This window comes from Hyperolius riggenbachi, chromosome 10, assembly GCF_040937935.1.
Source record: "Hyperolius riggenbachi isolate aHypRig1 chromosome 10, aHypRig1.pri, whole genome shotgun sequence".
Classification (NCBI taxonomy): Eukaryota; Metazoa; Chordata; class Amphibia; order Anura; family Hyperoliidae; genus Hyperolius; species Hyperolius riggenbachi.
In genome coordinates, this window is record NC_090655.1 from 115,955,417 (window position 1) to 115,971,416 (window position 16,000).

Sequence of the window (16,000 nt, forward strand, 5' to 3'; positions counted from 1 at the left end):
CAGGCTGCATCATTGTAGATCCATCTCTACCAGGTAGTGTAGGACCCCGCCTGTCCTGCTCACTTCTGTTTGGAAGCTCCTTATCACTAAACAGTTAAATTGTTTTGGCCACCACACTGGGCAGGTGATTCTGTCTAACAGCTGTTGTGCAATAATCTTTGTATCATACACAGACTTTGCCCTTTGTATATATTAAGTTACATAGTTTGGTTGAAAAAAGGGATCCATCCTTTAAGTTCAACCAGAAAAAACAAACATGTGGCAGGCGTGTCTTTAGTTCACAAGAAAATGAGTAAGCATTTTTTTGAGAGCCAGCAAGTGTATAAATATCCCAAAAAAGATCTCAGAAGCATCAGTTTCAGTCATTTCAGATACAAACAAAACCGCTCCGCTAAACTACCCACAAAGAGACGCATCCAACCCAGCAAGCAATGGTAAGTCTGTGTCTGCTTTCCTTTATGTTTTTTTGCAGTGTTTATCTTTATAAGTGGCTGCACTAAAAAACGGAGGCATTTGGGTTGATTCGCTAAGCTTTTCTCCTGAATTACTTTGCTTTACTTATATTTTACCTTAAAAGAAACCTGAGAAGGGTCAAAAGAAAAAATGTGTACATACCTAGGGTTTCCTCCAGCCCCATCCAGGCTGATCGCTTCCTCGGTGTCCTCCACCACCTTCTAGATCTTCCGCATTCAGCCCCAGTAAGTCCTCCGATCTGGGGCGTACAGCACATGCGTGGCGAGGCCACGTGTGGCCCCATCACGCTTCCGCAGCTGGGAGCATTCTGCGCCTGCACAGTACTGCTGCGCAGGCACAGAAGGCTTCCGACCACGGGAACCTGACAGGAGAGCGACAGGATGACTTACAAGAGACGACTGCGGAATATCCAGGAAGTGGCGAAGGATGGTGAGGGAGCGAAAACAGCCTGGATGGGGCTGAAAGGAAGCCCCAGGTATGTATACATTTTTTTCTCCTACCCCATCTCAGGTACAATTTAAGGACAAAGAAAGCTAATTAATTTGATAAACAATTAAGGTAAATAACAAGGAAAGTTAAGACAGATACAAAGAGATACAGTATGTCATAAAAGATAGTACGCCTCTCACATGTTTTGCAAATATTTTAGTATATTTTTCATGGGACAACACTGAAGATATGACACTTTGAATCTGATTTAGGAAACCTCTGTAATATTGCTGCGGTTTCTTGCATCAAGCCCAAAGACGTAGGGTAACTATGTGCCATGCTCTTAGCCCGACCCCCGGTAGTCGACTAACGTGACCGTTGCTGAGGTAAAGTGCGCGACTAATGGTAATGCGGGTTAGTAACGGGCGTCACCATAGCAGCAGTTGCATTAGTCGAGTACCACAGGTCAAGTTAATAGCGTAACTCGCAGTACACAGTACCGATAGTACGGGTATTATTGCTTTGCGATGTCTGTGCACAACAATATTACCGCACCATAATGCTTCAGGCCCTTTAATGCAATTTAAAGTATTCAGAATACAGTTTGTAAAGTTGTGTACAGTTTTGCAAAGTGTAAATTTGCCGTCCTATCAAAATAACTCAACACACGGCCATTAATCAGTTTACCACTAAGGGATTTTTCCCCTTATGGACTACAGCAATTTTCACATTTTAGCGCTCCTCCCATTTATTCACCAATAACTTTATCACTACTTACCATCATTAAATGATCTGTATGTTTTGGGGTTTTTTTTGCCATCAATTAGGCTATCTTTGTGTTTTGCTAAGAATTATTTTATTCTAAATACATTGTAACTGGAATAATAAGAAAAAAATGGGAGAAAGTGTTACTGTGGATAAAAATCACAAATTTTACTTGCCCATTTGTCCCAATTATTACAAAGTTTAAAATATGTCCCTAGTACAATGTATGGGGACAATATATTATTTTATAATAAAGGTGTATTTTTCTATTTTGCAGTTGTCACTAATTACAAGCCTATATTTGCAAAAAAAAAATAACAGTAATATACCCTCATGACATACATATTAAAAAGTTGAGTCTCTTAGGTATTTATTTCTGTATTTTTTTAAATGTCACTTTTTTTCAATTCTTTTATAAAAGTGTTTTATTTTGTTTATTATGGGAGGTGAGGTAAGAGGTTAATTTTAATAGGGGATTTATGTATTTTTATTTCATAAACATGTTAGGGTGTAATTTACTGTTTGTCCACTAGATGTTCCCCACAGTTTGTTCCTCCTGTGTAAACTGTGTACACAAGAGAAAGTAATGTATGTATGTGTTACATTCACTTTAGTCAATGACTACCGGTATCTCATTGATGCCGGTGTTCATTGATCACGGGCACATAGATAAGTAAATGAGAACTATGTTCCCATTAACTGATCTGCGTACTATTGGGCGGTGACAGAAACACGTGTGGGAGCGCACGCAGCGACTATCCTGGTGAGATATGTAGATCTACGCCCCTGGAGCTAAGATGAAGTAGATATACTGTCTCAAACCATTAAGTGGTTGATGGCCAAACCACTGGCAACAAAAATGAGCACACCCCTAAGTGAAGAATGTCAAAATTCTGCCCCATTTTCCCTCCTCTGGATCATGATACTTAGTGTTACTAGGACTCAGGTGAAAATGGTGAGCAAATGTTAAATTTGGTGTGACCTAAGCAAAATCAAGAAAGAAAGACATATTTTATTTGTATAGGTTTTAAAATGTGCAAGTAAACACCCTTATAAAGCACCCTGAGAACTCCTCTACAATGGCTAATATAATATGAGGGTATCATTCATGAATTAAAATAACATTACAAAGCATACAGTGGGATGCGAAAGTTTGGGCAACCTTGTTAATTATCATGATTTTCTTGAATAAATCTTTGGTGGTTACAATAAAAAATGTCAGTTAAAAATATCATTTAGGAGACACACACAGTGATATTTGAGAAGTGAAATGAAGTTTATTGGATTTACAGAAAGTGTGCAATAATTGTTTAAATAAAATTAGGCAGGTGCATACATTTGGGTACCACAAAAAAATAAATGAAATCAATATTTAGTAGATCCTCCTCTTGCATAAATTACAGCCTCGAAACGCTTCCTTTAAGTTCCAATGAGTCTGGGTTCTGGTTGAAGGTATTTTGGACCATTCCTCTTTACTAAACATCTCTAGTTCATTCAGGTTTGTTGGCTTCCGAGCATGGGCAGCTCTCTTTAACTCACACCACAGATTTTTAATTATATTCAGGTCTGCGGACTGAGATGGTCATTCCAGAACGTTGCAGTTGTTCCTCTGCATGAATGCCTTAGTGGATTTTGAGCAGTGTTTAGAGTCATAGGGCTTGATTCACAAAGCGGTGCAAAGTGTTTGCACGCCTGTGAAAAGCCCCTTATCACGCCTAAACTCACTTTAGGCATGATAAGAAGAAACTCGCGCGAATTTTCTGCGCGCAAAGTTTTGCGCGCGCGCCCACGCGATTGCGCGCGAAGCGCGCCCATTGAACCCTATGGGACTTTGCGCGCGCGCCTGTGCGTTTGCGCGCGCAAAACTTTGCGCGCGGGAGCTTCGCGCGAAGAGCAGCAAAAATCGGTGATAACTCAGCTTTGCACGGCTTATCACGCCTAAAGTCTTTTAGGCGTGATAACTGAGTTATCACCGCTTTGTGAATCGAGCCCATTGTCTTGTTGAAAGATCTAGCCCTGGCGCAGCTTCTGCTTTGTCACTGATTCCTGGACAATGGTCTCCAGAATCTGCTAATACTGAGTGGAATCCATGTGTCTCTCAACTTTGACAAAATTCCCAGTCCACGCACTGGCCACACAGCCCCACAGCATGATGGAACCACCACCATATTTTACTGTAGGTAGCAGGTGTTTTTCTTGGAATGCTGTGTTCTTTTTCCTCCATGCATAATGCCCCTTGTTATGCCCAAATAACTTAATTTTAGTTTCATCAGTCCACAGCACCTTATTCCAAAATGAAGCTGTCTTGTCTAATTGTGCTTTAGCAAACCTCAAGCGGCTCTGTTTGTGCTGTGGGCAGAGAAAAGGCTTTCGCATACAGCATTTTTCTTGTGTAAAGTGCGCCAAATGGTTGAACGATGCACAGTGACTCCATCTGCAGCAAGATGATGTTATAGGTCTTTGGTGCTGGTCTGTGGGTTGACTCTGACTGTTCTCACCATTTGTCGCCTCTGTTTATCTGAGATTTATCCGAGATTTTTCTTGGTTTGCCACTGCAAGCCTTAACTTGAACTGAGCATGTGGACTTCCATTTGCTTAATATGTTCCTAACTGTGGAAACAGACAGCTGAAATCTCTGAGACAGCTTTCTGTATCTTTCCCCTAAACCATGATGGTGAACAATCTTTGTCTTCAGGTCATTTGAGAGTTGTTTTGAAACCACCATGTGTCTACTCTTCAGAGAACTTAGGAGGGAAACATACAATTGACCCCCTTAAATACTCTTTCTCATAACTGGATTTACCTGTGTATGTAGGTCAGGGGTCACTGAGCCAAGCCAGTTTGAATTCCAATAATTAGTTCTAAAGGTTTTGTAATCAATAAAATGACAACAGTGCCCCACTTTATGCACCTGCCTAATTTTATTTAAACAATTATTGCGCACTTTCTGTAAATCCAATAAACTTCATTTTACTTCTCAAATATCACTGTGTGTGTCTCCTAAAGACCTAAACGATATATTTAACCGACATTTTTTATCGTAACAACCAAAGATTTATTTAAGAAAATCATGACGATTAACAAGGTTGCCCAAACCTTCGCATCCCACTGTAACAGTAAGTAGTGAAATGTGACCTTGGAGAGAGGGATAGGATAGTAACCACCAGTGGCTTAGCAATAGGGAATGCAGAGGTTGCAACCGCACCAGGGCCCTTGGGCATGAGAGGCCCTGTGGAGACCTGCCTCAGACGCAGTATTAGCTCTTTATTGGTCCTGCGCTGGTAATAATCATTTCCATAGATGCTTTGAATAGTAATAATTATCAACAAACTGTTCCCCATCCCATCTTTGCACCTTTGATAGTGTGGTTGTCTTTGGCAGGTTTTGTTGTGTCATATCAATTGTTATGTATAAAGTGCTGGGGGGGGTAAAACTTGAACTGGGGCCCATAGCTCCTTAGCTACGCCACTGGTAACCACACAACTCACGTCTTTATGCATTATGTAATCAGTTACTACCCTCCTCAGGGGACATCAGCTGTAAAGAAAAAACAATATACAGAAAGAGAAAAGTTAGGAGACAACACGTCACCATCTGAGATTGCAGATAATAACACCAGTAATGGCAATCATTTCAGAGGAACTATAGTGAAAATAAAAAAATGAATAAAACTGCTTTCTTTTTTTACAATATTAATTCATCAATTATTTAGTCAGTCTTTGCCCATTGTTTCATTACATTCTGAAAAACAGGTGGCAACATCTTTAGTCCTGGCAGGTGATTTCTGTGGAATGCTTGATTACTGACAGTTCTAAACATGGCCGGATTTGTACTCTTCACCACCCAAGGCCATGTTCACCAGCCGCCCCCCCCCCCCCCCCTTCGGTAGAGGTAGCGAGATGACCCCTCCCCTATTTCCTCCAGTATAGGGAGCCAGATGACCCCTCCCCCCCTTCCTTCCAGTATAGGTAGCCAGATGACTTCCTTAATCCCTCCTTTTCCCACCCCCACTTCAGTATAGGTAGCCAGCTCACCTTCACACTGCAGCAGCCATCGGTGTCACTAATTTCTCCGCTCATTTCCAGTGCACAAGCTTCCTCTTCCTTCTCATCTCCAATGCTGCCCAAGTCCATAGCCACCAGCCACAATGCAAACGTGCACAGAGAGTAAGATGGCTGCCGCGCAGGCAGCAGAGTACCACAGTCAGGCACTCGCCTGATTTCCCTGCATTGCAGCATTTGCAAGCTTGCAAATGCTGCACAAGTTTAGCCTGCTGCTTTGGTGCCCTTGCTTCTGTGTTGCCCTAGGCCATGGCCTAAATCCGGCCCAGGTTCTAAATCCAGTGCAAAGATACCTAGTCTTCCAGAAAATTCCACATAGCTAATAAGCCTAGGCTAAACAGCACAGGGAGGGCAAGACTACTACATTCGATATACAGTGCAGAAAGGAAAATGGCCATATTCGCCCATCACGAGTTTGGAATCGACACATGCTGCTTTGTATTATTAAAAACAAAAAGTGCCAGCCACAGCCCAATCTATGATTGCTGTCAGAATTATCTATAGGGTAACAATGCTAACTATAGGGTTAACGATGCTGTGTTTATTTCAATGTTCTTCAGAAGTACCTTGTGTTTGCCGTTGTTATTGTTGGATCCTTCTTGGCTGCATGTGATGCATCCTGCTTTCAACAAAATCCATCAGCTGCACATAAACGCTTGAAGGGTAAGTCATTTCTATCAATTTTTTTTTAAACAAAAGTTATTATAAAGATTAAAGCTGCTTTGTACTCAGTGTTATGTGCGCTTATCAAGCAGGCCCTGTTGACCCAGTCAAACCCTGTTTTGGATGGGATTCTCTCCATTGCGCTGCACTGTCCCCTATTTGTGGCTCTGACGGCAGCAAGTAGCACAGAGGACAAAGAAGCAGCACTGTCCACTGGGGCTACTTGTGATTTTGCACTCCTGTATGAATGTGCACAGGAGCCGAGGGAGTGTTATGGGTATGTGTACTTGACAAGTGCTGCTGAGTGCTCATACATGAGCATCATTTCTGAAGTATGCAAGCCCAGAACATTATCGCCTGCTGTGCATGCAGACAGGAGCGCGAAATTACAAGGAGTGGACAGAGCATGCACTGCTTCTTTGTTGAACGGGGCAAAGCAGCAAAACAGAGGGGGGCCCGTGCAAACTAGTCAGAGTTGGACAGAATGGGGGGGGGGGGCGGTTGGTGACAGCCGGCCTAGGGTGCTGGAAAGTACAAATCCGGCCCTGCCTGTAGAGAGTGACTGGCTTGGACTGACAGAATATTTCATGTTTTTATGTGAGGCTGCGAGCCTAAAGGCCCCTCTACATCACACCTTCGTACCTATTTTCATACTCTGGAAGTATTTGCCACAGGTGAATCCGTCACAGCACCGAGCCTTAACCCATGGCAACCTAACCTTAACCCCCCCCCCCCCCCCCCTTAACTTCACAGCAAAATAGCTGGCATCGGGGCCACCCACTATGTAATCTTCAGTTACAAATAGCTGGCACACAAATACCAAAATCAGACATAACAAGATAAAACCCTTTTAAGACCACACAATAATCCAACATAAAGCACATCAAAACATATAAAAAGGGATACCTCAACCAGGACTCAGAATCTAATGTAAAGATGGCCCACTGTTTTTTTACTTGTCCAAGAAGACGTCTCGTGGTCCTAGGGTCCCTCGTTACCTCATCCTTTCATCTGTTCATCTGGGAGCCAGTTGAACAGAACTGCCTGCTGTGTACTGTAGTGTAGCTCCGAGGCAAGCTACACTTAACTGTTGACACTGTTATTGGCCGGGTTACATGGGTTGATGACCCCGAAATGCGTTGTCAGCTTTTTAATTTTTTTTTAATAATTGAACTTCTCCCATACACTGTATGTAGTTTTTCCTCTGCGGTAAGTTAACTTATGTTTTAAACTTTTCATTAACTCATTCATAAATTAATCATTTTATTTTTGAGGGGTGACTCCCTCCCAGTGGTTGCTTAACCGGCTGCCTTAAAATGTAAAACACAACCTTATTTTAAAAAAAGGGACAGGCTACAGGAGAGTTGTACAGATTCTGCAGAGATAATCCCAGTTTTCTGCAAATCAGCTCACTGCCATATTTATAAAGGTGCTTATCGATTGTTCCCAGAGCAAAGGCATTTCAATAGGAGGAGCAGCCCCATGCAACAACAGGGGAACGCAGAGCTAAGGGGACTCCCAACATCTTTCTCCAAATCAGGAGCCCCCTTTCTATTCACTTATCTTTCATGCAACTAGTATTGCTCAGAATCATTGAGACTGTAAGCGTGGGGCTCTGCTGCCTGAACAATATCAGTCCACATGAATCTTGATGTTAAGGATACTCTGCAAGGAGGAAGGAAAGCTCCTTTTGTAAATCACTTTTGTCTAATGTGAAGGACAAGGGGCCCTGGGGTGACGTATGGTGTAAAGGAAAATGTTTATAAAGTCTCTCTACATAGTAGAAGATGGCTTTATTTAGCCGGTGAGCACTTTAGCCAGTGCAGGCAGCACAGCAATGACTGGAAATCACTGTGTGAATTGCCAGTAGGCCAAGTAAGGTGCACACACCTTTCATACATACTACTGGTCACTTTAGCAATTGCAAATTTATGGGAATTTTTATAAATTGGGCCCAGAGTATATTTGACATTAAAAAATAGATTTAAATACTATTTTGGTTCTTCAAAATGTGCTCCAAGCACCAAAGCAATTGTTTAGCAGAGTTCCGAAAACATCTCTATGGGATTGTTGAATGTCTTGTGCCCCCTCCTCACCAGACTTCTGCTGAGAGGATTATCAAAGCACAGCGGACAAAGATAAGGCTAGAGTCACACTATACCGGATGCAAAATGAATCCTGGAAAACTGATCAGTTTTCCATTTAAATCAGTTTCTTACATTGTGCATCAATTTTTCATGCTGTTTTCTGGTCTGCTCCGTTCCCTACCCATTTGCGGCGGTCCCCTGCCACTACTGCCGCTGTCCATTTGCATTCTCAGCTGCTGCAGTTGTCCACTCTGGTCCCTTCACACTGGAAACGCAGGTACACTGATCCCGAGGCCCCAGCAGAAGCAACACAGGCCACCATTCGGTACAATAGTCCAATGGGAATCGTCCCTACCTAGGGAGGATTTTCATTGGCCCACTACTCAGGGAACCAATGATAATCCTCCCTAAGGAGGGACGACTTCCATTGGTCAATTGCAACCAATGGGAGCTTGAGATGCTTGGGCCTTAGTATCAGTATACCAGTGTTTCCAGCATGCAGGGACCCATGGATGGTGGCAGGTGAGTATCTTTTGTGAAACATGCATGACATGCAGCTTAGGGAGAACGGACACTGTCCGTTCTCATGGGCTAGCATTGATTCAGTCGACTCCTGTTGCGTCCGGTCAATGGAGAAAAATCGTGTAGGACCCAAATTTTCATTCCGCTTGTCAGAATGCACTGGACAGATCCACTACAGACAGATGTGAACGGATGCTTTTGCTTAATAACATTTGTTCCGATCTGTTGCGCTTCACTAAGTGGAACAAAAAGAAGCTGTTTGTAATATTTTCAGGCAGATGCAGGTAGGCATCTTTAGTAAAGTTTGCAAAAATACTACAAAAAGTAGTAGACCTGCTAGTTTATTACACATTACTTAAGTTGATTAATTATGGCATTTATGTTTGTAGGATGTCACTTTCAAGGACAGCTTCACAAATTTGGGAGTGAATGGTTGACTAAAGAATGCTGGGACTGTGCATGCAGAAATGATCGATCAGTTGGTTGCTGTACCAGGTAAGTAAATTTGAATCTATTTATTTTGTATTTACAGTACAGTATATAATACGTGTTCCGTAGTAATTTAGGCTCCTTTCACACTATCGTGTTGTGTTGCCATTAATCTCAATGAGATTGGCCATATTGCCCACGGTTTGATGTGTCTACATGCAATGGTGCGGTGAGATGTGCTGTGGTAGGCCTTTGTACTGCTGGGAAATTGCACCGCACCATTGCCCATATGCAGGCCCGGATTTACCTCACAGGAGTCTATAGGCACAGATGTCCTGGCACCTTAGACTTTACCCTCCCTGAACCTACACGCCCCCGCTGAATCGCACTGCCAAGGGTACTCTCAATATTAAGTAATTAGAGGTGCCACCAAGAAGGTAGCTAGAGGAACCTTAGTATTAGGTAGCAAGGTATGCCCCTGACTGAAGGTCAAGAACATCTCATCAGTAGACTGCAGAGAGCAGGGTGAGTAAGCTTTCATTTACACCCTCATCAGGACTCTGCATATGGAAGGAGGTAGGGAGTTTTTTTTAGAGAGGGGAGTGAGCCGCTGTAACAAACTTATCTGGTGTGGTCTCTGGAGGCTGTTCTGATTGCATGGAGCAGCTGGAGGAAGCTTCCTCTTCCTCTTTGGTCAGTTGCATCCCCGGCTCCCCTGTAGACGTGAATCGGCATGTTCACATCCCCGGCTCCCCTGTAGAAGTGGTTCAGCGTGTTGTTTCTGGCAGTCTCCCTAGGAGGACGTACACAGCTCAGAGCTGCCTTTATAGGTTAAGGAGGCGTGTCTGAGGTGTGGCAGCTGATTCCTGCGGTCAGCTGACACTTGCTGCAGGGATGTTGCTGATTGGTCTGATTTTCCTGGGGGCTTGGTCTGTGCTCTATTCCTGCTATATAAGTCCTGGGCATTCAGTTACTTGCTGTCCGTTATAGCTATCAGGTGACCAGGTCACTGAGTGCTGGACCTTGCTTTGTTACTCAGTCTAGTTAAAGTTCTGCTGAGATAGATATATATGCAGTGTTTGCGATATATAGCTATCCTTAGTTAGTATTGTATACTATATTATTGTGTTTGTTCTCTGTGTATGACCCGGCAAGCCCTCCACTTTGATTAAAGTCTCATCTCTCTGTACTACTGTCATCTGATACTCAATATTGACCTTGACTAGCCTAACGACCCTGTCACTGCCTAATCCTTAACTGTACCTTAGCCATCTGACCTATCTGTATGACTTCGGCCTGTATAACGTTTTCACACCTGTCTTAGCCTACTGTACTTTAGCCATCTGATTACCAGTGTATGATCCTAGCCTGTTATTGACCTTGCTCTGCCTCAGTCCCTGTGTACCGCATATCTCTGACTTCACGTGTATGACCTCAGTTGACGATCAGACCTCGATTATCGTATATTCAGTGTACACTTCATAGCCTGCATCACAGCCAGCGTTACAGCCGCCTTTCCATCATCAGGCGCCCGTAGGCACGTGTCTACAGGGCCTTATGGTAAATCCAGCCCTGCCCATATGCAATTTACTTTTTCACCTGAGTTTTCTCCCAGGTGATATTTTCACAACTTGTAAATAAACGCATGCTACTTCACAAGCAAGCAAAGAAATGCTTAAAATAATTTTGACAGTACTTTTTTTTTACCTACTTTTTGGTATTTTTTCCATTGCAAAGTGCTAAAAAAGTTAATTCAGATTGAAGATGAAAAAGTATCTCCTAGGATAAAACTTGGGAGAAAAAGTGAATTTCATATGGCCCCAAGTGTGAAAGTAACCTAAAAGAGTACTGTATATAGTCTTGTTGCTAAAGGCTGAGTCACACTGGGGTGCTTTGGAGGAGTGCCAAGTAATTGTCCCTTGTCAGTAGCCGAGTACAAATTCTTTTGGTAGGCTTCACACTGCTAACTGCATTTTAGGAGTTGTGCGAGGGTCGCACTGATTCACACCGCCAAAAACAAGACTTTGGGGATTATTGCTGTAATACGCGGTAATCCCTGTTGGGTAGCAGGCCAAGCAGGAAGTGAGGCTCTCTAGGGCTCGCTTCCTGTGCCCGAAGAAAGAAACTTGCGGAAGTGTAATGCTAAAATACACTTCTGTGCATGCGTGCCGCAGCGCTAAAAGTTTTTTTACATTTACACGTTGCCTTAGACTTACAAGACTTCTGGTCTGCCGCATGATGCTGTGCGAATCGACAGTAATGCAGGTATGCACTTGTTTTGGGGATGCAGCAAAAATGTCACTTCCGTCGCACCGCGCCACACCACGTCGGTATAAAAGGGCCCATAGACTTTCATTGGCGTAGCGCTGGCCTAGGCCACCACAACGTGCCAGTGTGAAAGAGCCTTCAGTCTCTCTAACAATAATAATATTGGCGCCCAAGTCCCCCCATTCCCTTTAAATTGTAAGCTCGCAAGGGCAGGGCTCTCTCCCCCTTTTGTGTCTTCGAAATCATTATACATTTTATTCATCATGTTACTTTTATCACTGTCATTACTACTTCTGTATTTTGTATTCTGTATGCTGTATCATTTTTTGTATTTTGTCACTAGTTATGTATCTTGTATATTAGTGTACACCATTGTCTGTATTATGTACCCCATGTTTGTTTCTTACTTTGTACAGCGCCACGGAATATGTTGGCGCTTTATAAATCAATAATAATAATAATAATTATTGATGCCCAAGCCTTCCGGCTATCTCATAATAATGCCACGCAAGTAAAGCATCATAGACGCAAATTTACACTATGTCATCCCCTGGTATAGTCAATGGGCTATGCTCCCAAATCAACTCCCCCTCCCCCCTTAAAATAATTCCAAACCCTAACTGATACACTGGTTAATAAAACTAACCTCCCACTGTCCTATCTTCTTCCCCATTACACAACCCTAAAGGTGCGCACACACGCACTACAAAAGGAAACGCCGGGTCCGCCGGACCCTCCCGCTGGGTGGTCTTTAGCCGACAGTATGAGCGTGTGTACGCGCTGTAGGCGGACTGATAAGGCTGTTTCTGAACGATCCGCTGAGCGGATCGCTCAGAAACAGCCTTATCAGTCCGCTGACAGACTGTACACACGCACTACTATCGACTAAAGACCGCCCAGCGGGAGGGTCCGGCGGACCCTGCATTTCCTTTTGTAGTGCGTGTGTACGCACCTTAAGTGATGTTGACCCTCATCTTCATTTTGCATTCTGCCTTGGAAACCAAGTGAATCCAAGCACCAGTGCCTACCCTACTGCCACACTGCTAACAGCACTGTAGCTGAATCCACTTCCCCTTAAAGTAGAGTTGTTCTAGGCTATTTGAATGACAGCATATGTGTACAGTTTTATAGTGTTTATACTAAGTATATTCCTAAAGTGTAGTATTTAGTTATACTTATAAGTATACTAGACTTTCACTTCTGACAGCAAGTTAAAGAATCCAGATAACTTTTTTAGTGCCACAACTCTGCATAAATTGTTTTTTTTTCTACCTTTATTTCCTACTGTGCTTATTGAAAGGTCATACCACTACTCTTCTGTGACCACAGGAATTATATCAGTTGCCCTTCCTCCTACTAAAGGCTACCTAAATTCAGCAAGGAGAAACTAACTGCATGGCAAGTTGCTGCGAGTACAGTGGGGGTTGTGCTGTGAGTACAGCACTGCCCTGCCTCTCCTCCCTCTCACAATATTAATTTTCTGTAGTGTAATGAATGTGTCCTGCTATCCTTCCTCATACCTGCCTGTAAAAGCAGGAAGTTTTGAATCAGGATGATACCCTTTATTGACTAACTTACTGTAACTAACTTGGACTAACAAGTAGAGTCTGAAGAAGGTTTATTAACCAAATGCTTACTTTTTCTTTTAAGTTAGCCAGTCAGTGGTATCATCCTGAACTTCCTGCTTTTACTGAATGCTAACACGGTATAATCAGAGACAGAGTTGGGTGAAAAGGAACCCTGGGGGAAAAATACAGAGACAACAGGAGCCCAATAGCCCAATATGTCAGTGGATTAGTGGAAAAATAAGCTTTCTGCAGGACTGTGCTTGGAAGAACAAAGAGAAATCGAGAGCCCAATATGGTGTAGTATTGGTAAGTTGGTTGTGGTTTAAAGCAAAATATTAAGATATACTCACAAACATGGGTTACCCATAGGCAACCACTTCAAATGCAGGTGGGGAGTATTAGAACCTGACCCCACTCAGGTTATTAAGATGTCGCTCTCTGTAGATAGGAAACGGGGTAGCACCCCTCCACCGAGGGTGGAATCAAGATTTCAGCAAGGCTTGGTGTACAGAGGCGCCAGAGTAGAATAAAAATGTTTAAAAACCGTCTAAAAGAGGGGGATGTTCAGGTGGACTTACCTCCCTCAAAAATATAGAACTCAATTGAGTCACAATATATCAATACAAAAAACGTTTTATTTAACTCCACTTAGTGCAACGCGTTTCGCAGGTGTGGTCCTGCTTCATCAGGCAAACAGGAGTATAACTCAATGGGTCTAGATGCAGAAGTGAGCGCCTCACAGAGTTTTCTCCTAGGTGATATTTTCAGGCGCTCACTTCTGTATCTAGACCCATTGAGTTATACTCCTGTTTGCCTGATGAAGCAGGACCACACCTCTGTGAGGCGCTCACTTCTGCATCTAGACCCATTGAGTTATACTCCTGTTTGTATACTTTGTATACTCACAAAGGTGGGTTGCATAGAGGGCAACCAACCGCATAGAGCAGGTGGAGAGTACTAGCCCGTCTCCACTCGGGTACTTCCAGAGATGGCTGGATGTAGAGAGGACAAAAATACTACCAGTGGGGGTAACCCACAGGCAGACTGTGCCTACCACCCCTTTCTGGGAAGAGGGGGAAGGGGGAGCTAGCACAATTAGTCGAAGAGGTGCCCAAAAGTTGATAAAACTAAGTTAAAAACAAAGTAAAATAAAAAAAATAGAGATGGTTTACCGTCAGACGACACTATCAATGTAAGGAAATCACTTTTTATTGTTAAGCACAGGCTATTTTCATTGTTTTTAATTTTTTATTTTAGACTTGGCAACCCAATGGGCTATGACAAAGATAGATGTACACGAATTGATGACGAGAAGACATGCACCACCACGCTGGTTTCTAAGGAAGATCCTACAAAGGAATGCTATTCTAAATAAAGCCTGGGTTCCTATTCAGTGTTTCTCAATACTATTACAGCATATATTCCTTTATGAAACAGAGTGTTTGCCTAGTAACTCTTAAGAATAACATCACCTCAAGTAGCCTTTACATACATATTTTTGTTAGGAGTACTTCATTATTGTATACAAATGCTTTTCAAATATAACATAATTTGCAAAAATGCTTATGAAAATGTTAATAATAATCCTCCTAACATTTGTATAGCGCTTTTCTCCTGTTGGACTCCAGCGCTCAAGAGCTGCAGCCACTAAGGGTGCGCTCAAGGGGCCGCCCTGCAGTGTTAGGGAGTCTTGCCCAAGAACTTCTTTCTGAATAGGTACTGAACCTAGCCAGTATTCAAACACTGGTCTCCCTTGTTCAAGGCAGAGTCCTTAACCAGTGCACTATCCAACCTCTTGTGGTAATCTCAATATCTATTAATGTATAATGGATTAATTGTGACAATCTCAAGTACTCCTCGATTCCAGCAGAGGTACCCCCTGATGTACCTGAGCACCTAAGATCTTCTTCAGTACATCTAGCTCTTTACATCTAGCTTGACCATAACAAGACATTATGTTCCAGCGCTTATGTACTACTTGCATGTATTTGGAATAAAAATAAAGGCTGAAAATATTTTGAGTGTTCGGCTTGACTATTTTCTCAATAATGGTCTCTAGTAGTCGCGGAGGTAAGCCTTGAGGTTCAAGTTACATTTACACCCCTTGCAGCTGTCCAGAGCAAACCAGTGGCAAGACCCGTGCTTCACACCATGCTTGTGAGGGTATTATTCCCCTCACACCCAGGCATATCAAATGCAAATCACCTATAGGTATGAATGGTGGGGGTGGCACCTGTTTTTTAGATCTCCAATGACTGACAGAGTAACCAGTGATGATGGACAGAACTGCACAGATCCAGACATGGTGTCTTCTAAGGTCCATTGGATTGTGGCCTATGATGTCCACCCATTTTTTTGACATAAAGGAAAAACCGAGAGTCCCAATAGTGTATTATTGATTTAAAAAAATTGGGATAATGAACAGAAAGTCAATGTAAGACTCACAAATATGGGTTGCCGATTGTAGGCAACTACTAGTAGCGTTTGGGGGGAAATTAGACCTGTCCCCACTCAGAGATTTACAGAGGTGCCAAGCAGGATAAAATACATTAAAATATCATAAAATGGGGGGTATTAGAAGACTTACCTCCCCAATGATGACACAACAGTAGTATACAGTGGGATGCAAAAGTTTGGGCAACTTTGTTAATCGTAATGATTTTCCTGTATAAGTCGTTGGTTGTTATGATAAAAAATGTCAGTTACATATATCATATAGGGGACACATACAGTG

General features: G+C 42.8%; 1 protein-coding gene across 1 annotated transcript; it reads left to right on the forward strand.

Annotated features, from left to right (window-relative positions):
- Positions 1-325: 325 nt before the first annotated feature.
- Positions 326-15,282, forward strand: LOC137535747 (beta-microseminoprotein-like). Its single transcript, XM_068257617.1, has 4 exons — positions 326-434; positions 6,290-6,392; positions 9,391-9,496; positions 14,524-15,282. The coding sequence occupies exons 1-4, from the start codon at positions 432-434 to the stop codon at positions 14,639-14,641; spliced, it is 330 nt and encodes a 109-aa protein (XP_068113718.1). The 5' UTR covers positions 326-431; the 3' UTR covers positions 14,642-15,282.
- The last annotated feature ends 718 nt before the right edge of the window (positions 15,283-16,000 follow it).

What these genes read in the sequence shown, in the direction of transcription:
- LOC137535747 (XM_068257617.1), top strand. An exon ending in TGCACATAAACGCTTGAAGG is followed by an intron (nt 6,393 to 9,390) that starts GTAAGTCATTTC and finishes TTATGTTTGTAG; the next exon opens with GATGTCACTTTCAAGGACAG. An exon ending in TCAGTTGGTTGCTGTACCAG is followed by an intron (nt 9,497 to 14,523) that starts GTAAGTAAATTT and finishes TTTTTATTTTAG; the next exon opens with ACTTGGCAACCCAATGGGCT.